The sequence below is a fragment of the Bubalus kerabau genome, chromosome 13, assembly GCF_029407905.1.
Source record: "Bubalus kerabau isolate K-KA32 ecotype Philippines breed swamp buffalo chromosome 13, PCC_UOA_SB_1v2, whole genome shotgun sequence".
Lineage (NCBI taxonomy): Eukaryota > Metazoa > Chordata > Mammalia > Artiodactyla > Bovidae > Bubalus > Bubalus kerabau.
In genome coordinates this window covers 42,280,010-42,302,179 of record NC_073636.1, presented here as the reverse complement: position 1 = coordinate 42,302,179, position 22,170 = coordinate 42,280,010, and the positions used below count along the sequence as shown (strand labels likewise).

The window sequence follows — 22,170 nt, the reverse complement described above, 5'->3', positions numbered from 1 at the left end:
GCCTGCGCAGAACATTGTGCCGGCGGCTCTGAGCTTCTCGCGACGCGGTAGCGGGGAGGGGTCAGGGCCGGGAAAGTCACGTGACCCGTGGGGGAGACCCGCGCCTCACGCGCAGGTCCCTCCCCCGGGGCCCCAGCCGGATGGGCGGGACGGTAGGAGGGCGGAGCACCCGATGGGGCGGAGCGTCTGGTGTGTGGGGTCATAGGGGCGGGGACAGTGGGAGGGGCCAGGAGGGGCGTGGTGCTGGAAGAGGGCGTGGTGATGGGAGGAGCCAGGAGGGCGTGGCACCTGGAGGGGGCGGGGCTCCGCCACGTGCCGCAGGAATCTGTAGGTCTAGCCCGGCAGCACCGGGCGGAGTCGGGGCTGGGGTAGCTTTGGGCGCGCGGGCCGCAGGTGAGGCGCACGGGCGGCCATGAGGTGAGCCGGAGCCGCCTGTGCTCTGAAAGCCCGCGAGCTTCGCGCTCGGGCCACCGCTCCCCGGGATGTGCGCGCCTTCGGCTGTCCGCAGGCGATCCCGGAGCCTGGGCATTCCCCGCAACCCCGCCCCATTATGGAGGCTTCACGTCGCCGCTCCGAACCTCCCTTTGTCTTCATTTGTCCCAGAGGCCCAGCATATCCTGGGCCGACCTCTCATCCTGTGTCTTCTGGTTCGGTTTGCACAGTGTAGACAACGTCCAGAAACGAGGCAGATCCTCTGCACTGTCCTCGTCTAAAACAAGCCCTCTCTTATTGTCTGTGTACCAGTCTGGAAAACATCTGCCTGAAGCGGCTGGGACGTAGTGTGGACCCGGGTAGCAGGGCCCGGATGCCAGGGTCCAGGCAACGGCGCCTTAGGCAGCAGCCTCTTTTCCATGTTGTCAAGGCAGGAGGAATGGAAGCCATTGAAAATAACTATTTATCATCCTTTAGTTTCCATGTTTAGGACTATAAGCGCTCAAGTCCATCCCAGAGTGGGAGGCCTCGCCCTGATGATTGTGGTGTCACTAGTGGAAGAAGCTCAGGACAGGGAGCCTGGAGGCCCTGTGGCAGAAGACTGAGCTCAGCTTGCCATGGCCCGACTTTCCTCCACACAGGGCACATGTTACACGCCCTCCCTGCCACCTGGCACTGTGCCCACCTGCCCTCCCTGGGTGCAGTCAGCGCAGAAGCCCGTGACCTTGGGGAAATGGGTCAGCCGCTATTCACAGTGAAGCCCAAAGAAGATAAGCAGTTCCACCATCTGTTCCGCCCTACTTTCTAGCTTCTGATTTGTAGCTACCGCACAATCTGTTTTCTGCTGCAGCTAAAAAAACATGATGACTCTGCCGGTTTCCTGCCCTCCTCACACACTCGTGGGCTCTTCCTCCCTCCAGGTGCACTAGGAAGTGTATCCCACAGTTCTCCTTCTCAGGAGGATTTCCAGAAGTCATCCCAGTTTCTGGAGGTTGGCCTCAGGCCCAGGTGCATGCCCTGAGAGTTTAGTCTCTCTCCAGACTGGAGTCTCCTTCCCTCCCTCACCAGGGAGGGCCTGACTTCCTCCTGCAAACAGATCTCCTCCCAGCAACTTCACCCAAACTGGTCTCAAGTCTCAGGATAATAACAGAGCGTGCTTCATGGTTACAGAAGGTGGGCCGCTACTACACCATTCCCCCATTACTGATGTTAGTCACTGCTCACAAAACCCTGAGGGGGTAGTATTATTGCCCCCATTATATGAATGAGGAGACTGAGGCAGAGGGAGGTTGGCCAACTTACCCAAGATCACACAGGGAGAACAAGACAGCTAGGATTGAACCTCCATAACTCAGCTCTGTGCTGGCCACACGCCTCTGCTGCTACACAACAGAGCTGTCTCTTGTCAGATCAGGTAAACATCAAATGGGAACTAGGGAGGGTATGATTAAGTATCAATAGCATCCTAGATGTTCCATGTCTGTTTTGTGTGAATCCAAAAGTGAATACTGAGAAGTGTGGTTTCTAAGGTGCTGGGGGGACATGGTGGGGTGGGGGGGACGCTTCCCATTAAAGTCCAGCAATCCAGCCCTACTGCCTGGCCACATGGCTACCATCTCTCACCTCTGCACTCTCCTGGTATCGGTCTGCCAGTGACTGCTATGAACACTGGTGTACAAGAATCTGAGTCCATGCTTTCATTTCTTTGGGGTATGTATCTAGAAGTAGAATTGCTAGACCATATGGTAATTCTGTGTTTAACTTTTTGAGGAACCCCCAACTTGTTTTCCATGACAACCACACCATTTTCCATTCCCACCAGCAGTGCCCGGGGATTCCAACTTCACATGCTCACTGATGGATGGAAACAACTTTAAGCAAGGGATTTTTACACATACAGTGTCTTCAGCATGATGTTCTGTTTATCAAAACTCTCAATAGTTTCAAAAATAGTCCTCAGTCTTCAAGATGTGTGCCCAAATAAAATGTTTCCAAGAAAAGTGTATATGCTAATGATAGAAGATAGGAAACATACGAACAAATAGCACCTTATTTGTGGAAAGAGTTCAGATTCCATTAAGCCATGTATGTTTTAAAAATACATATATCCTCTTATCATGAGCACCACATTTGGATAAATTTAATCTGGCCACGCACGTTTTGAAATCAACTTTGCTTCAACACAAGATGTCAAAATAGACCCACCATTCTTTATAGGACAATTTAATATAAAATGTAACACCAATGCAATCTTACTTTGTCACTAACAAAGAGCCTAAATGTTTAAAAGAACACATTAAGTATTTAGAATTGTTAAAAGTCCAAGTAGACATAGAACCAGGATATGTGGAAAAAGCAGCCAAAATTCTGTGTTCTACCTAAGTTGGTTAGTGTTCAGTGCTGAAAGGACTTCTTTATCAGGGTCATAATAGCTTTAATGATTAAAGTGAAGAAACTGGATGTGATTATTATAAGTTTTATATTCAGTTCCCTTTAGAAATGCTACCTGATCAGGTTCCAAGGTAGAAATTACAGCAGGCTATTCAAAGAAGCTTTAGAAAATGAAGAAATACCAACAGCCTAATACAAAACAAAGAATACAAATGGACAACTCACATACATGTACGCATGGCAGAGACATCACTATAAAAAGCAATGATAATGAATAGGACAAACTGACCCGAAGTTAAACACAACCTGTGATGCAGCAGAAGTTGCATGGGAAATGCAGTCTCAGGGGAATAGATATTTATCTCCATGTAACGCCCTGTAGTCATCCTGAGGAAATGGAGTGAACAGCTTTCAGGTAATTATGTTAGTGAAAATTTGGAAACAACCTACTTGCCCAGAAGGAGACAACTGAATATACCCATGCACTGGTTTATTATGCAGTCATTAAAACAACGTTTTAAAAAGTGTTTAATGGAACTCGTGGTAATCATTCCACAATGTATATGTTTATCAAATCATCATGTACACTTTAAAGACAATTTGTCAATTATACTTAAAGCTGGAAAAATGTTTGAGGAAACCTTCACTATACTTTAATGAATAAAGAAGGTATGCTGTTGTACCCAGGAAATGATCTGATTTAAAAGCGATTCTTTGGAACCAGACCGTAAGCAACTCCCCACATCAAATTCTAAACTGCCCAGGGAGGGTAGCTGGAGCTGCCCGCCCCGTCCACAGGAGGCCGCCCCCTCCGCCCACCGAGCGCTGACGAGGGGCGGGGCTGGAGCCTCGGTTTCCGATGGGTCCCCGGACGTCGCCGGTGATGCTGTTGGCCTCCCTGCGTGCGCCGGGATGCGCGGCTTAGTGGCCTTTGAGTGGGCGGAGGCGGATCGGGCGTCTGTGCCTGGGGCAGGTGGCCTCGCGGTTTGGGTTCAGGGTGGGGGCCCGGCCCTCTGTCCCACCCTCGGGGCGGCGGGGCCGGGCAGGGGTTTTCTAGCGCGGTCCGGCTGTACGGTCCACTGCGAGATCCGGTTCAAGTGGGCCAGGCCAAGCCGTATTGGGTCAGCTGGGGCTATATCAATGAGATCAGGCACGTCTTCACCTGCCTTAAATTTGGGCAGCGTTTCCAGACTTTAACTTCTCACAGGGCCAGGTGGTGATCTTTAATAAAACATTCCCCCCCCCCCCCTTTTTTTTTCTTTTCCCCGGAGAACCCAGGATGTTTCAAAGCGTTATCTACTTGGATACTTCACTGGTAGGGTCAAGCTCAGGTGGGGACGCTCTGGGGCGGGAAGCCACTCTTCGAGGTGTTCACAGCAACTTGAATGCCCCTATTTCTGGCTGTGAAAACAGCCTTGATTATTAAATGAGATTTTAATTTAAAAAACATGATGCGCACACTGAAAATCTACGAGGACATTCGGCATCAAGTGCCTTGTCTCCGCGTTAAAACTCTAGAACCCAGTCCCTAAGGACAGCCGTACTTAACGTTTTTGCCAATCCTCCCAGCGGTCCGTGCATATAGGGCAAGCCTATATGGAATCTTTTTTTTTTTTTTTTTTTTAAACACAAAGCAAGTTTCCTCATTTGTAAAACGGGGCTTAAAATGGTGCAAAGTATCTTGAGCTGTTTTGGGGATGTTGTTCTTGCTGCCTGTAACAACTGTTGTTAATATTATACCAAGTATTTGAACTTCAGAGACTCTCAAAGATTTTTCATATTTGTATCACAGACAGGTCTGCCTCTTCAAGCCCCCTTCAGAGGGGCTGTGAGCCCCTGCTACTCTGAAGTGCAGGCCTGCATGCTAGCTGCACTAGCGAAGAACCACAGAGCAAGTGATGTCTGACCTAGCTCTCAGTGGACTCTCAGTGGTCAGAGAGCAGCTGAGGCCCTTCAGTGGGGCACCCTGATGACATGTGGCACTCACTTGTAGATGAGACAGTCCTGCATTCACCTAAAGCCCCTCAAAGCCTCGAGGATTAGAAGGCTCTGTGTCTGGACCCTTCCTCAGCCAAGTTGGTGTACCTCTAGCCCCCTCCATCATCACTGAGTTTCTCAGTCATGAGCCTTTGGAGGGGAGCATTCTGTAAGACGAGTTGGCTATCTCTGAACCTGGATCTTTTTTCTCTTGGGGCACTGGAGTGGGTTTTCTGAGGCCTCAGCACTGCTTAGTTCGTGTGTGCTAAGTCGCTTCAGTTGTGTCTGACTCTTTGCGACCCTACGGGTTGTAGCCCTCCAGGCTCCTCTTCCATGGGATTCTCCAGGCAAGAATACTGGAGTGGGTTGTCATGCTCTCCTCCAGGGAATCTTCCCAACCCAGGAATCAAACCGCCTTTCCTACATCTCCTGCATTGGCAGGTGGGTTCTTTACAACTAGCGCCTGGGGAGCCCAAGACTGCTTAGATCTGGCCTTAGAAAACAGACCTCCTGCAGTGGGGGGTTCTTGCTCTCTAGCAACTTTGAGCCCTGAGGACCCTGTCCACTCGCTGCTTGGCTTCTCCCAGAGGCCCAGTGATCCGGCACCTGAGACACCCCCCCACCACCCCCCACCCCACCAGCCCCACACACACACCCCGGGCTCTGTGTTCAGGCATGCATGCCAGCCTGGGACACTGACCAGGGCTTGCCCTGAAGTACAGGCTGCCGCTGCCCGCCACCCTCTGTGCAACAGCCATCGTCCAGCCTCCTGCCCTGTCCCTCTGTCCTGCCAGCTCCCAGTCCAGTCCCCAAGGCGAGGCCCCTTTTCCTCTATCAGAGGGGAGTGAGATCCTTATGCCCACCTTGCCTAGCCATCCCCAGTGGACGCCATAGCCCAGGGCTAGAGGTCCCTTCCATCTGTGCAGCCTACACAAGTCCCCCATTCCTAATCCTAACCCACACCCCCCAGCCCAACCTTTGGTCACAGATTTACCTGGGGAAACTGCATGTCCACAAGAGCTCATCTATTAATCAAAGGATGATGGAAACAGCTCATTTTTTCTTTACTTTGGCGAAATGGGGTGAGTTGGTCCTCAGGGTCAGTAAAACCAGCATCTAATTCTGATGCTCCCCGGCCCCACCTCAGTACTTCCTCCTCTTAAAAGCAGGTCTCCTCTTTGTAAGGGAGTAGTCAATGGAGCTTCCTGTTTACAAGCAGTTATTAGCTAACTCCAGGTATCTTACCTGTTTTCATCCATGTAACTCCCAGCACAGGTGCAAAGTCCCAGTGCGGGTCCAGCCACCTAGTCAGGGGGTTCTCTAAAATGTTTTAATAGACAGCTAGAGGGCTTTTGTAAAATGCCAAAAACGCTCAGGCCCACCCTCTGAGATTCAGTAGTTCGACCAGGATGTGCGCCTGCTGATTTTCGAAGAGTCCCAAGGGTGGCCTCTGTGTGTGCCCATGTGTGCGGGCTGAGTCCGGCTCTGGTACACCTGTGTACACATCTGTGCCTGAGGCAGGTGCTCAGCCCTGGATCTCAGTCTCTGCAGTGCCTTCTGCTAGCCTTGCAGCTTTAACCCTCCTTCTCCTGGGCCCCTCTCCCCAGTATCGGCCAAACACATCCAGCAAGGAGAAAAGAAGCAACATTTTATTCATCAGAATTTCCAGAACCAGAGTCTCTCCTGGGCAAATAGAAAAATAGAGAATTTTACTACTTCAAAAAGGCATCTGTGACAAACAAGTATATGCCCAGACAGGGGTCCCTCAGACTTGAGTGAGCCCAGGGTTCAGGCTGGGGGTGTCCCGCCACCCCACTAGCAGGCCCAGTCCTGGAACCGGAAGCAGTCACTGGCGATCTTCCACACTGTGTTGCTGGGTGAGGCCTGGGCAGTCAGGATGAAGTTCTGGTTGAAGTCCCGCTGTTTGTTGCCCTCAAACTTCACTGTCCCACAGATCACCACAAGGACTGTGGTCTGGCTCGGGGTGGCTTCGTCATGGACAGGCTGGCAATCTACCACGTTAATCTGGAATTCGCTGGAAGGCAGCATCTCAAAAAACTCACTCAGGGACTCTTGCCCGGAGACGGCGTTGCCGTTCCACACCAGGGTGGCTGTGCCCATGTACAGGCGGGACAGCAGCCGCCGCCGCTTGTCCATGGTGCTGTAGTACACGTTCACGAACTCCTCAGCTGCACGGCACGCCTGGTCCACATAGGTCTTGAAGTCCACGGAAGCCATCACTGGCCCTGCCGAGGGAGGCCGTGGCCCAGGTGCCTCCTGTACCCAACGGGGCTGTAAGGTGGAAGAGACCCTGTATGAATGCTGATGACCGTCATGCCCCACAAAGGACCAGTCCTCCCACTGAGGCGAAATTCTGGGCGCCCCCTGCTGCCAACGCCTGGCCCGGCTGGGCTCCAGTTTGCCTATTTGAGACAGGAACATCCCTACCTGTGCATGACTAGGACTGCAGTGCAGGATGAAAGGAAGCAGGGGACGCCACACACTCAGTTAAAAAGCCTGAGACCCACACGGTCAGCAATGACAGCTATTACTATGAATTTTAACAACCTTATTTTATAAGCTGTAGTACAACTGACTGTGGGAGGCTGCTTTTTCCTGGAAGCATGGAACAGCTGTGACTGCCCTCGTGTGTCTGGTGCAGACACCACACTCCGGAGAAGGGAATAGTGGCCCAATAAAGGCTGATCCATCTATCATGAGCTCACCTACTGGGCCTGGGAGGGTGAAGAGAAGGCAGGTTTCCTAAGAGGGCAAGAGAACAAATGTCGAGAGAACAGGACAGGACCAATAATGGTGGCCACAGTTCTCACTATGGGCTCTATTTAAGGAGCAAGGCTGGAGTTGACTGGAATGAGTGAGGACTCAAGAGCTCCAGGGAGCACAGGGGAGTCCTGTGAGCCAAGAAAGGACAGGCCAGACAGAAGAAATTCTGTGGGGTGAGGAGGTGATGACAGCAAGGAAGAATTTTAGCTGTAGCCAAAATGAAACATTTCCTTAAAAAAATAAAAAAAGTCCAAAAGCATAAGGAAAAATTATTTACTTTTTTTTTAGGGTATACAATAACTATTGTAGTTGTATTCTTTTTTGCCTGATTAAAATATTTCACTACACAAAAATCCAACAGAAGACAACATTACTAAAATATTGGATGCATTTAATTTACAAACTTAAATACTGAGTATTTTTTTCATTTCAACGTTGTGCATGCATGCTCAGCAGTGTTCCTTTGACTCTTTGCGACCCCATGGACTGTAGCCCCCCAGGCTCCTCTGTCCATGGGATTCTCCAGGCAAGAATATTGGAGTGGGTTGCCATTTCCTTCTCTAGGGGATAGTCCAGACCCAGGGATCGAACCCGCCTCTCATTTCCTGCACTGCAGGCGGATTCTTTACGGGGATGAGCCATGGGGAGAGTCTAACTTAAAAAAAAAAAAAAAAATCAGCTTTAGAACGAGACAAAAGATCCCACGCAAGGTTAGGAGGGAGTCAGGGAGAGGAAGGTGGAGGAGGCCAGAGCCTCCAGGAGAGAACTGGCCAGAGGGAGGAGGGGGTAGGCGGGGAGAGCTCCGGCCTTGAAAAGAGCGCTGAGGGCCAGGCACCGACGCCGGTCCTGCCACACCCTCCGGGCGGGGGTGGGGTGGGGGTGGGGCCTCAAGTCCCGCTGCCCAAACACTCGCTCCAAACTCTACTTGCCAACGCTTTATATACACCCCGTCCTTCAATAGTCACCGCGAACTGATGAGGCGTTACGGTAACAACGTCGCAACGAAGAAAGAAAACCCAGGTGTGGACGAGGTCGAGGGTGGACACGCCCCTGATCTGTCCTCTACTAGAATACGCTGCCTGCCGGGACGGCGCGGTCGTCTCACCGGCTCCTGCCTCTCTTGGTCCAGTCTGGGGACGCAGGGTTCCAGGATGGCCAGTTTGTAACCTCCCCCTCCGGGCCCGTCGCCCTCGCTGGACACCACCCCCCGCACTCAGCCGAGCGCCCATCAGCTGGCGTCCACGCCGATAACCGGCATCTCGGGCCTCCGCAGCTCAACCAGCTGCCCGCCCGGGGGTCCTTAGGGAGCGGTCGTTTCTGCGGGACTGCGACCGCCCCATACTCGCGGCGAGACCAGGCGGCATCCTCGCCACGCGGGGGCCACTGACGGGTGGGGGGAACCTCCTACGTACGCGAGGGTCATCTACCAGACCGGGGAGCGCAGATCTGCGCAGGGGCACCTACCTGCGCGGGAGTGACCGCCCTGCTCAGTGCGGGAGACGACTGGGTCAGCGGGGGGCTCAGTTGGGCGGGCAGGTGCAGGGGAAATCACCGCACGGGTCGGCGTGGGCGGCTCCGTTCACGCGGCTATGCGGAGCCCCCCGTGACCGTAGGCCGGGCCAGCCGAGGCTCCGCGGTCCTCGGCCGCCTGCCCAAGGGGGCCCGGGAAGAGCCGCCTCCGCCGCACCACTACCTCCGAGGACCTGCCGGGTCCAGCCAGCGCCTCTGCGGGTTCCCGCGCGCGGCCAGCCAGCAACGCGCAGACTCGAGCGTCCGGCCCCTTCCCGCCCCGTGACGGACAGCCGTTTCAGCCAGTGGGGCGGCCTACCGTAAGGCTAGCCCTGCCTAAGTGTGGCAGGGGTAAGGCAGCTTCCGTGAGAGGCATGTTCCCAGAAGACCGCGCGCTCGAGTTTTCATTGGTCTATAGACGCCGGCCCGAGGTTAGGTGAGGTCTCTGATTGGACGAAGCCTCGCAGGTCCCCGGCTCTGGGGGCGCTCTGGTGCCTTCTCGCGGCTGCGCAGAGGCCTCCAGGCAGGGGTTAACTGACGCTGCCTCCTGTTCTGGGTATGTGCACCTTGGCAATGCCAGGGCGGTCCTTTGCCTGCTTTCCTAAGGGAACGCTTGCTCTCAGAGTTCAGGACCAGTTTAGAAAGTGATGGGCTCTTCAGTATAGGCTACCGCCCCCGCCCCCCCCCCCCCATGAAAGATGTGGTTTATAAACAAATAAGTTGCAGGTTGAGTAGAACGTTTGAATTGAACTAGCGTCTTTGGAACCGTATGCACAAGACAATGTCTTTACAAAGCCCGATCCAGTGAAATTGGAATTTAATCTACAAAACTCCGAATCCCAGCATCACTAGCATGAAAACGAGAGTTGACCTCGTGCATGCCCACTGGGTTGGATTGTCGCTTTTAAGTTTCCGTATGTTTCCCATGTAAACCCATTTCATTTCATTCTCATAACTTCAGGGAGGCATCATTATTCCCGATTTTATAGACTAGGAGGTCGAGAGACAGAAATTAAGTAACAGTCTGGAGTCACAGAGCCTCTTCAGTCCTAGAAACACTGGTCGGCAGGATATTTAACCAGCACTAGGTTCTGATGAAAACAAGAGTTTAACCCTCAGAGGCAGCCCAGCCAGCAACAGGAAGATGGGAGGTCGGGAACTTTCAGATTAGTCTCTACCATCTAAACTGTGCCTGATCCACAGCAAGGGGTCGGTAAATACTGTTTGAATGAGCAGACAGGGTTCAAATCATTGCTCCACAACATTCTAGTAGGCTTGCAAGCAAGCCTATTTTATACTTTCCAGTGCTCCTTGAGTTTAGAAAGTTAGACACACTGCTGGCTCTAAGGCAGCAATTCTGGGGTGGTGGGCTGCCTAATTAGGGCCACTGAACCTAGAGAAGGAGTTTGCCAGGGCATTTTGGAAAAGATGCTATTTCTCTGGGCATGTGATGTGTGGTGGTGCTGCTCCAGCCATCTTGCTATGCTGAGGCGGGCACCTTGTGCCATGAGGCAGACAGGAAAGAAGGGGAGAAAGCAGACTTTGATGACTGTTGGGAACAAAATCAACCCTGAAGTTTAGACTTTGTAGTTTCAAGAGTCAGTAAATTCCCTTTATTATCAGTACTACTAAAAATTGGGCATAAACAAACACAGTGTTAGTTGTTCAGTCGTGTCTTACTCTTTGCAACCCCATGGACTGTAGCCCACCAGGTTCCTCTGTCCATGGAATTCTTCAGGCAAGAATACTGGAGTGGGTAGCCATTCCTTTCTCCAGGCGATTTTCCCAACCCAGGGATCGAATCTGGGTCTCCTGCATTGCAGGTGAATTCTTTAGCAACTAAGCTATCAGAGAAGCCTATAAACAAATCTACTTGTAAGTTAATTAGTGTGGCTTCCTGCACTAGCAGAGTGATTGTGCAAGTAAGTTAACCTTCTTGAGGTTCAGTGCCTCATGTGTAGAAGAGGGACAGTAATGCCCTCATTTCCTTGGGTCAGGAGTGACTGGAAGAGGGTGTGGTCAGTGCTTAGCCCAGGGCCAGGCACAAAGCAAGCATCCAGGAATCACTGGTATGCTTTGACGTTTTGCATTGATAACAGCTTCCTTATTTGCCAATGATCCTTCCAACAACTGGCTTTTAAACTTGGAACAAGTGTACCAACAAATTGGTGGGATTTGTCACCAAACCACATGGGCGCCTTCTGGAAGATGAGCCTGGCTTGAGCAGCCGTGGAGCCAGTGGCCTATTTGCCTCATGGAGTCTGTCCAGGGAGGAAGGACACAGCTGGTCAGACGTGCCGAGCTGCTGGCAGCTCTGAAGACAGGCTGGTATTCTTGGGTCTGTAAACCCGGTACCGAGCTTCTCCCCTTATCCGCATAGTTCTCTGCTGCAGTATCTGATGGCGTTTGCTTGATAAGGCTGCGTGACTTGGAGCTGATCTCCTGGTGGTCCACGGCGATGGCTGGGCAGTTGTGCCTGCAAAACAGGATGACCAGCACCATCGTGTGCTGTTCTCTCCCTGCTACTACCACCCCCACCCCCTCACCCGCCCCACTAGAGGAGCTATTAAAAATTGAGCATAAACAAACATAATGTTAGTTGTTCAGTCATGTCTTACTCTTTGCGACCCCATGGACTGTAGCCCACCAGGCTCCTCTGTCCACAGAATTCTTCAGGCAAGAATACTGGAGTGGGTAGCTATCCCCTTCTCCCACCCTCCCCCCACCCCCATGACTGGAGGAATCATCCAAAATGCTGCTGGACCAGAGTGAGCTGATACTGCCTTTCTGGAAGGTCACTTGGGACCTGTCTTTTCTGGGGGTCCTAGGAAGGCAGGGAGAACAGAAGTCCATTAGTTTAGGAGCTGAGCTGTGGCCAGGAGCCCAGAGGGGAGGTGTGAGCAAGAGAGAGGTAGGGACGGAGAAGGGGAGCAAGTGTGTGTGCACACATCTACACACACACACACACACACACACACACACACACACACACACCAGAGAGGAAGCAGCAGAACTACAGAGGAAGCAGTCCTGGGAGTGGGCTGCCTTAGAAATGGACCCTCCAGTTCTGGTCGGGCTGCTGGGGCTGGTATGGCTCAGGGTAGACATGTGCCTCCCTGCCAAGCCCTGCCCTGATAGGTGGCGGACTCCTGAACAAATAAACGGCTGGTCCCCTGTGATGCACCGAGGATCATGTGGTCTATTATGCAGCACTCTCGGAGGCTCACTGAAGCCCCGTCCTGAGGCTCAAGGAAAGCCTCCAGAATAGCACCTCACAACTGTATGACCTGGTGGGCCACTTGCCACTAAAGGGACCCTAAAGACAGGGCCCCTCCAGGCCTTCCACAGTGACACCGCCTCAAGAGCTGCCCACGGTCCGAATTGGCTCCCTCCTCATCTCTGAAATTGCACCCAGACGGAAGTTTGTTCATCTGCGCCTGAACCTGTGTCCTGGAGACTAGAGCACCCTGTGAGACCAGCACGGAGTCTGAGGGAGCAGGGGAGGTGGAGGCCATGGCAGCATGGATGGGGCCACGACCAGGACCAGGGGTGATGGTGGATGATGTGATCTGAAGGGTCTGCGTTCCCAGGAGAGAAAACGTCACTAGGGGGGATGAGACATGGTCCATTGAGCACAGCTCCCTCCAGCAGCAATGCCCATGTTTGTCCCATAGGCTTTCCACCTGCTTCGGTGTCTCCCACTGGGCTGCTGGATCATAGCCAGACTGGCCTGCAGCTTCCTTTTTCTTATGGATGACATTGTACAGGAGGCAGGGATCAAGACCATCCCCAAGGAAAAGAAATGCAAAAAGGCAAAATGGTTATCTGAGGAGGCCTCACAAATAGCTGTGAATAGAAGAGAAGTGAAAGGCAAAGAAAAAAAGAAAAGATATACCCATTTGAATGCAGAGTTCCAAAGAAGATCAGGAGAGATAAGAAAGCCTTCCTCAGTGATCAATGCAAAGAAATAGAGGAAAACCAAAGAATGGGAAAGTCTAGAGATCTTTTCAAGAAAATTAGAGGTACCAAGGGAACATTTCATGCAAAGACGGGCACAAGAAAGGACAGAAATGGTATGGACCTAACAGAAGCAGAAGATGATAATAAGAAGTGGCAAGAATACACAGAAGAACTATACAAAAAAGATCTTCATGACTCAGATAATCACGATGGTGTGATCACCAACCTAGAGCCAGACATCCTGGAATGTGAAGTCAAGTGGGCCTTAGGAAGCATCACTATGAACAAAGCTAGTGGAGGTGATGGAATTCCAGTTGAGCTATTTCAAATCCTAAAAGACGATGCTCTGAAAGTGTTGCACTCAATATGCCAGCAAATTTGGAAAACTCAGCAGTGGCCACAGGACTGGAAAAGGTCAGTTTTCATTCCAATCCCAAAGAAAGGCAATGCCAAAGAATGCTCAAACTGCCACACAGTCGCACTCATCTCACATGCTAGTAAAGTAATGCTCAAAATTCTCCAAGCCAGGCTTCAACAGTACGTGAACTGTGAACTTCCAGATGTTCAAGCTGGATTTAGAAAAGGCAAAGGAACCAGAGATCAAATTGCCAACATCTGTTGGATCATTGAAAAAGCAAGAGAGTTCCATAAAAACATCTACTTCTGCTTTGTGACTATGCCAAAGCCTTTGACTGTGTGGACCACAACAAGGTCTGGGAAATTCTTAAAGAGATGGGAATACCAAGTCACCTCACCTGCCTCTTCAGGAATCTGTATGCAGGTCAGGAAGCAACAGTTAGAACTGGACATGGAAAAACAGACTGGTTCCAAAGAGGGAAAGGAGTACCTCATCCTGCTTACTTAACTTATATGCAGAGTACATCATAAGAAATGCTGGGCTGGAAGAAGCACAAGCTAGAATCAAGATTGCTGGGAGAAATATCAGTAACCTCAAATATGCAGATGACACCACCCTAATGGCAGAAAGTGAAGAAGAGAACCTCTTGATGAAAGTGTAAGAGGAGAGTGCAAAAGTGGGCTTAAAACTCAACATTCAGAAAACTAAGATCATGGCATCTGGTCCCATCACTTCATGGCAAATAGATGGGGAAACAGTGACAGACTTTATATTTTTGGGCTCCAAAATCACTGCAGATGGTGACTGCAGCCATGAAATTAAAAGACACTTACTCCTTGGAAGAAAAGTTATGACCAACCTGCCGCTGCTGCTGCTGTCACTTCAGGCATTTCCAACTCTGTGCAACCCCATAGATGGCAGCCCACCCGGCTCCCCCATCCCTGGGATTCTCCAGGCAAGAACACCGGAGTAGGTTGTCATTTCCTTCTCCAGTGCATGGAAGTGAAAAGTGAATGACCAACCTAGACAGCATATTAAAAAACAGAGACATTACTTTGCCAACAAAAGTCTGTCTAGTCAAGTGAAAGTCGCTCAGTTGTGTCCGACTCTTTGCGACTCCATGGACTATACAGTCCATGGAATTCTCTAGGCCAGAATATTGGAATGAGTAGTCTTTCCCTTCTCCAGGAGATCTTCCCAACCCAGGGACTGAATCATTGCAGGCGGATTTTTTACCAGCTGAGCCACAAGGGAAGCCCCCAGGTATACTGGAGTGGATAGCCTATCCCTGCTCGAGCAGATCTTCCCGACCTAGGATCGAACCGGGGTCTCCTGCATTACAGGCAGATTCTTTACAAACTGAGCTATGAGGGAAGCCCCTGTCTAGTCAAAGTTATGGTATTTCCAGTAGTCATGTATGGATGTGAGAGCTGGACTGTGAAGAAAGCTGAGCACTAAAGAATTGATGCTTTTGAACTGTGGTGCTGGAGAAGACTCTTGAGAGTCCCTTGGACTGCAAGGAGATCCAACCAGTCCATTTTAAGGAAATCAGTCCTGAATATTCATTGGAAAGACTGATCCTCAAACTGAAGCTCCAATCCTTTGGCCACCTGATGTGAAGAACTGACTCATTAGAAAAGACTCTGATGCTGGGAAAGATTGGAGGCTGGAGGAGAAGGGGATAACAGAGGATGAGATGGTTGGATGGCATCACCGACTCAATGGACATGAGTTTGAGTAAACTCCTGGACTTGGTGATGGACAGGGAGGCCTGGGATACTTCAGTCATGGGGTCACGAAGAGTCGGACACGATTGAGTGACTGAACTGAACTGAACTGATGGGGCCATAGCATGTGTCCGCTTCAGTCATAACTCTCAGGACTATCTAATTCCTCTGTGTCTTAGCAGCTTCTTTCAGCATGTAAAAAGTGCTTATCTGTGGCTAGTGTCCTGATCTGGAAGTGGATACAGAGCAGCAATGCAGTGCAGGTGGTAGGTGTGGGAGGTGCAGGAGCAGAGGGGAGGGAGAGTTGAGACAGGACAGGTATGATACCAAGATTTAAATAAAAGGTACAAATTTCCTCTTCATCCTGTTCCTGGCACAGAGCTCCTAAATCCCTCGGAATTTCCCAAGTGGAACAGTAGAGTTGTCTTTTGTTATGTTGATAAGCTGACTTTAGGGACCACTTTCTGCTTTATTGACTATGCCAAAGCCTTTGACTGTGTGGATCACAATAAACTGTGGAAAATTCTGAAAGAGATGGGAATACCAGACCATCTGACCTGCCTCTTGATAATCCTATATGCAGGTCAGGAAGCAACAGTTAGAACTGGACATGGAACAACAGACTGGTTCCAAATAGGAAAAGGAGTACGTCAGGCTGTATATTGTCACTCTGCTTATTAAACTTATATGCAGAGTACATCATGAGAAACGCTGGGCTGGAAGAAGCACAAGCTGGAATCAAGATTGCCAGGAGAAATCTCAATAACCTCAGATATGCAGATGACACCACCCTTATGGCAGAAAGTGAAGAAGAACTAAAGAACCTCTTGATGAAAGTGAAAGAGGAGAGTGAAAAAGTTGGCTTAAAGCTCAACATTCAGAAAACGAAGATCATGGCATCTGGTCCCATCACTTCATGGGAAATAGATGGGGAAACAGTGGAAACAGTGTCAGAGTTTATTTTTTGGGGCTCCCAAATCACTGCAGATGGTGACTTCAGCCATGAAATTAAAAGACACTTACTCCTTGGAAGGAAAGTTATGACCAACCTAGATAACATATTCGGAGAAGGCAATGGCATCCCACTCCAGTACTCTTGCCTGGAAAATCCTATGGATGGAGGAGCCTGGAAGGCTGCAGTCCATGGGGTCGCTGAGGGTCAGACACGACTGAGCGACTTCACTTTCACTTTTCACGTACATGCATTGGAGAAGGAAATGGCAACCCACTCCAGTGTTCTTGCCTGGAGAATCCCAGGGACGGAGAAGCCTGGTGGGCTGCCATCTATGGGATCACACAGAGTCGGACACGACTGAAGTGACTTAGCAGCAGATAACATATTAAAAAGCAGAGACATTACTTTGCCCACAAAGGTCTGTCTAGTCAAGGCTATGGTTTTTCCAGTAATCATGTCTGGATGTGACAGATGGACTGTGAAGAAAGCTGAGCACCAAAGAATTGATGCTTTTGAACTGTGGTGTTGGAGAAGACTCTTTAGAGTCCCTTGGACTGCAAGGAGATCCAACCAGTCCATTCTGAAGGAGATCAGCCCTGGGATTTCTTTGGAAGGAATGATGCTAAAGCTGAAACTCCAGTACTTTGGCCACCTCATGCAAAGAGTTGACTCATTGGAAAAGACTCTGATGCTGGGAGGGATTGGGGGCAGGAGGAGAAGGGGACAACAGAGGATGAGATGGCTGGATGGCATCACCGACTCGATGGACATGAGTTTGAGTGAACGCTGGGAGTTGGTGATGGACAGGGAGGCCTGCCGTGCTGTGATTCATGGGGTCACAAAGAGTCGGACACGATTGAGCAACTGAACTGACTGACCTAAGGGTGGAGCTGATTTCCAGAAGAACCAACCCAGTGATGAGAGGATTAGAAGGTAGAACTTTCAGCCCCAGGTCTGGACCTCTGAGGAGGGGAGAAGCTTGGAGGTTGAGTTCAATCACCAATGACCAAAGATTGAACCAATCATGCCTATGTGCATAATAACAGACTGGTTCCAAATAGGAAAAGGAGTACGTCAAGGTTGTATATTGTCATCCTGCTTATTTAACTTATATGCAGAGTACATCATTTGAAATGCTGGACTGGACTAAGCACAAGCTGGAATCAAGATTGCCAGGAGAAATATCAATAACCTCAGATATGCAGATGACACCACCCTTATGGCAGAAAGTGAAGAAGAACTAAAGAGCCTCTTGATGAAAGTGAAAGTGAAAAAGCTGGTTTCAAGCTCAACACTGAGAAAACTTTGACTGATGCTGAAGCTGAAGCTTCAATCCTTTGGCCACCTGATGCAAAGAACTGACTCATTAGAAAAGACCCTGATGCTGGGAAAGATTGAAGGCAGGAGGAGAAGGGGACAACAGAGGATGAGATGGTTGGATGGCATCACCGACTCAATGGACATGAGTTTGAGTAAACTTCAGGACTTGGTGATGGACAGAGAAGCTTGGCGTGCTGCAGTCCATGGGGTTGCAAAGAGTTGGATACGAGTGAGCAACTGAACTGAACTGAATTGAAGAACCTAAAAGGATGGGGTCCTGAGAGCTTCTGGGTTGATGAACGCCCAGAAGAAGGAGGCTGGTGAGCTTGGAGGGGGAAGGGAAGCTCCACCGTTTCTCCACACCCTGCCCTGAACATCTCTTCCAGCTGACCTCCTGAGTTACATTCTTTTATAATTCATTGTCCCCTTTCTGGCCCCTGCAATGTATTATGAAAGAATGTAACTCAGGATGTGGGGACAGTTACATTCTTTCATAAAGCAGTGGTCTAGTAAGGACTGATTTCTGTGAGTCACTCCAGCAAGTCAGCCTGAGGGCGTGCCGGAGTGGGGTCGGAGGAACCTCTGATCTACAACCAGTTGGTCAGAAGCGCAGGTGACCACCTGGACTTGTGTCTGGCATCTGGGGAATTTTGCCTGACTGAGCCCTTAGCCTGACACCATCTCCTGGTAGAAAGAATTGTGTGGAGTTGTTGGACACCAGTTGTGAAGACTCCCACTCCAGTGAACCTCAAGGATGGTGATGTTGACTTGGGTTCTGTCGACCTTTGCCCTAATGCTGTGCTGAATTCTCCTGCCTGAGCCCCTTCACGAACACACATGTACCCAGTCAAACACTCTGCCAGGCAAACACTCTTTTGGGGAAGATCCCCAGTGTTCTCTTTATTTCCTGCAAGTAATACATTCCTCCTTTTCCTGCTCTTTGGCTTGACTGTGTCTTTTGGCCTGACACCCACAAAGAGGAGGACCCAGTTTTTCAGGCAACAGTCCCACCTTGGAGACCAGAGAGGGGACAGAGCTGGGGTATCTGCATCCAACTTCTGAGGATCCTGGGCTGCGGGAGGGTGTCGTTTCCTGGCACCAAGTTCTGGAAAAACCCTCGGGCATTTGGAAGTTAGTTGGAGCCTCTGGCGTGGGAGACCCCTGGCTGTGGTGGGGACAGTGGAGTTGAGGAGGCAGGCATTGTAAGGGGGTGGTGACCCTCATACTCAATGTCCTTCACAGGCCACCCCTTGGTGGTGGGCCTGTGAGGTGACTGGTGCCAGTGTTACCACTCCTAGATGCCCAGCTGGGTAGGCTGGCCGTGTCCTTCCTTAAGCCACAGCTGCTCCGAGCTAACCACCCCGGGAAGAGTGGAGTGCTTCCTGGTCCCCGCCCTCTGTGAGCTGACCATCTGCGTGAGGTCCTCAGGGAGAGGTGGTCTGGTAAAACTGCCTGTCCCTGGGGCCCCACTTCACTCCCTCTAAGGTGTTTTTATACAGCATCTGGTCACCTGCGGAAGGACCCTTCTGGTCCAAGAATCAGCAGGGCCAGAATCAGCAGAGATGTGTGTCTGAAGCAGCAGGGCCCCACCGGGAGATGACAAGGTGTCCAGGGAAGATGGGACTTGAGACGCCTCAGCCAACGTGGGGAAACTAAATAAGGAACCAGAGTTTCTGAACCTTCCTTCTCCCTGAAAGCCTGCGGAAGCTTGGTGGAGCTGACGATGGGGGCTTCCATGCTGTCCTTTCTGGATATGGGTCCTCTGGCCACAGACTCCAGCCTCATCCAGGGTGCGGCAGGACACCGGGGGGTCAACACCCCAGTTCAGTTCAGCCGCGCTCAACTATGACAGACGGGGGCTAGAGGACTGATGGCCCAGCTCCTGAGCCCTGGGAGGGACATCTCTGAGGCTGCCTGAACCATCTCCAGCACCCCCAGTGCTGGCCTGCTCACCACACCCCATGTGCTGACTCCTCCCCATGCCCAGCACATGTGTCCTGGGATCACCTCCCCAGGGCTCTGCTGACACTGGAATGATTGTTGGGGTTGCTGCTGGGGGAACCCAGCCCCAGCCGTGAGTGAGAAGACAGGACTGCCTCAACATGAAACATCCTGGGGAGTCTGCAGGGGGTCCTCCTGACCTGTCAGTACCTTGGCATCCAGGTGTGTTGCGGCAGTAGCAATAGATAGCAATAAACCCAAACACACCTAATGGAGCATGGGCACTGGGACCCTCTGGAGGGCTTCATAACTCACAGATGCTAGAGCCTTGGCCTCGTTTTCTGCTTAGAAGGATGGGTGAGGCCTGGGTTAAGTCCCAGGGCTTGCTGGAGCAGCGAGTGCTGGTCTGGGTCCACGTAGACAACTGCCTTTCTGACCAGAGGATGTGCTAGGGGATGGGTCTCCGAGGGGCTGCAGGGTGAAGGCTGGGGGAGAAGTCCCCAGAAGTGGAGGCCTACTAGATTCTGCTGATGGCAATGACCCCCCAGCCCATACCCAGGATTCTTGTGTCTCTTGTGATCTTAGCACCTTGAATTGGGCGTTACTTTCCACCCCACTTCTCCGCCCCATGGCAGTTAGTTCAGACCTGACTGCACTCCTGATTTCCATACCTCACAGATGAACTTTCCAGCCCTTAAATTCTGAGCTGCTATTCAAGCAATGGCCACACGAGTGTGGTCCAGACTTTGGAAAGAGCCTCTGCCCACACGCCAGCTCAGCTTTATGGCTTCAGGCCTGTGATAACAAAGTAGCTCTAGAGCAAACCCAGGAAAATGTGGAGAAGTCCAAGAATATTTCTTGTGCCTTGGCAGTGGGTAACTGAGGGGCTTTGGGTTTTTCTTTACTGGAAGGAAGTGTTGGAAGCCTTTGGGAAAGCAGATGCCCTGTGCCCTCCTGGAGCAGCAGAGCCGTCCTGGATGGTGAGATCAAGGAAAATAGTCCACCAGCGTCAGGTCTGCTGCCTCCCAGAGAAAGAGGAAAAGGTGTCCCCAGAGAAGACGGCTTGATGGTGACTGTGGTGGGCATGCTGCACCACAGATGACCCTTGCTGGCACAAGCCCTGCCAACAGCCCAAGATCTTCCCAAAGCTCTGGATTCTCTCAGTTGTTCTTCCAGCCATGCTCATTGCTTAGGAACGAACTTTGTGATTTGGAAGTCAGGTCAGATGATGCTTTACTTCAAAGAACTGTGTAGAAGGATTGCAGACTTATCTCCCACCATCAGGATCATGTCTGGTGGCAGCTCCGAAATAGTAGAGATTTTTTTTGGAGGGAGGGAAGGCAAATGGATGTTCCAAACCGAAAACTTGTTTTTCAAGATTCTGGGTGAGAAGCGGTTTTTACTGTCTCAGAGAATAACTGCTTCCATCTGTGTATGGCTTTATCCAAAACCCCCACAACACTTCTGTGAGAGGGGTTTTGTGAGTATTGCCATTATGTAGAGGAGGAGACTCAGGCTGCGAGGGTGAGGTATTAGTCAGCTCAATTGCTGTAACAAAGCATTGGGTTGGCCAAAAGTTCATTGGGGTTTTCCATAACATTGTGCAGAAAAACCTGAATGAACCTTTTGACCAACCCAGAATAGTGAAGTGGGTCACCCTGCTTATTTTGTCACTTATATGCAGAGTACATCATGTGAAATGCCAGGCTGGAAGAAGCACAAGCTGGAATCAAGATTGCCGGGAGAAATATCAATATCCTCAGACATGCAGATGACACCACAGTAATGGCAGAAAGTGAAGAACTGAAGAGCCTCTTGATGAAAGTGAAAGAGGAGAGCGAAAAAGTTGGCTTAAAATCAACATTCAGAAAACTAAGATCATGGCATCCGGTCCCATCGATTCATGGCAAATAGATGGGAAAACAATGAAAACAGTGACAGACTTTATTTTTTGGGGCTCCAAAATCACCACAGATGGTGACTACAGCCATGAAATTAAAAGACGCTTGCTCCTTGGAAGAAAAGCTATGACCAACCTAAAGAGCATATTAAAAAGCAGAGACATTACTTTGCCAACAAAGGTCCATCTGGTCAAAGTTATGGTTTTTCAGTAGTCATGTATGGATGTGAGAGTTGGACTCTAAAGAAAGCTGAGCACCAAAGAATTGATGCTTTTGAACTGTGGTGTTGGAGAAGACTCTTGAGAGTCCCTTGGACTGCAAGGAGATCCAGCCAGTCAGTCCTAAAGGAAATCAGTCCTGAATATTCATTGGAAGGACTGATGTTGAAGCGGAAACTCCAATACTTTGGATGTGAAGAACTGACTCATTTGAAAAGATCCTGATGCTGGGAAAGATTGAAGGCAGGAGGAGAAGGGGACAACAGAGGATGAGATGGTTGCATGGCATCACCGACTCAATGGACATGAGTTTGAGCAAGCTTCAGGAGTTGGTGATGGACAGGGAAGCCTGGCGTGCTGCAGTCCATGGGGTTGCAAAGAGTAGGACACGACTGAGCCACTGAACTGAACTCCCAGACCTCACTGTGCCTGAGCGTCATCTGTGTATCTGAGATTATTGATATTTCTCCTGGCAATTTTGATTCCAGCTTGTGCTTCATCCAGCCCGGCACTTTGCGTGATGTACTCTGGATGTAAGTTAAAAAAGCAGGGTGACAATATACAGCCTTGGTGTACTCCTTTCCTGATTTGGAACCAGTCTGTTGTTCCATGTCCAGTTCTAACTGTTGTTTCTTGACCTGCATACAGATTTCTCAGGAGACAGGTAAGGTGGTCTGGTATTCCCATATCTTGAAGA

General features: G+C 50.7%; 1 protein-coding gene across 1 annotated transcript; it reads right to left on the bottom strand.

Annotated features, from left to right (window-relative positions):
* Window positions 1–6,428: 6,428 nt before the first annotated feature.
* Window positions 6,429–9,440, bottom strand: NXT1 (nuclear transport factor 2 like export factor 1). The gene is made up of 2 exons (XM_055544119.1): window positions 9,049–9,440; window positions 6,429–7,092 (listed from the first exon to the last, which is right to left on the bottom strand). Exon 2 carries the CDS (start codon window positions 7,036–7,038, stop codon window positions 6,616–6,618), a length of 423 nt encoding a protein of 140 aa, XP_055400094.1. The 5' UTR covers window positions 7,039–7,092; window positions 9,049–9,440; the 3' UTR covers window positions 6,429–6,615.
* Between the last annotated feature and the right edge of the window lie 12,730 nt (window positions 9,441–22,170).

Coding starts and splice junctions, on each gene's coding strand:
- NXT1 (XM_055544119.1), bottom strand. CDS start 7,038: ATGGCTTCCGTGGACTTCAAGACCTATGTGGACCAGGCGTGCCGTGCA.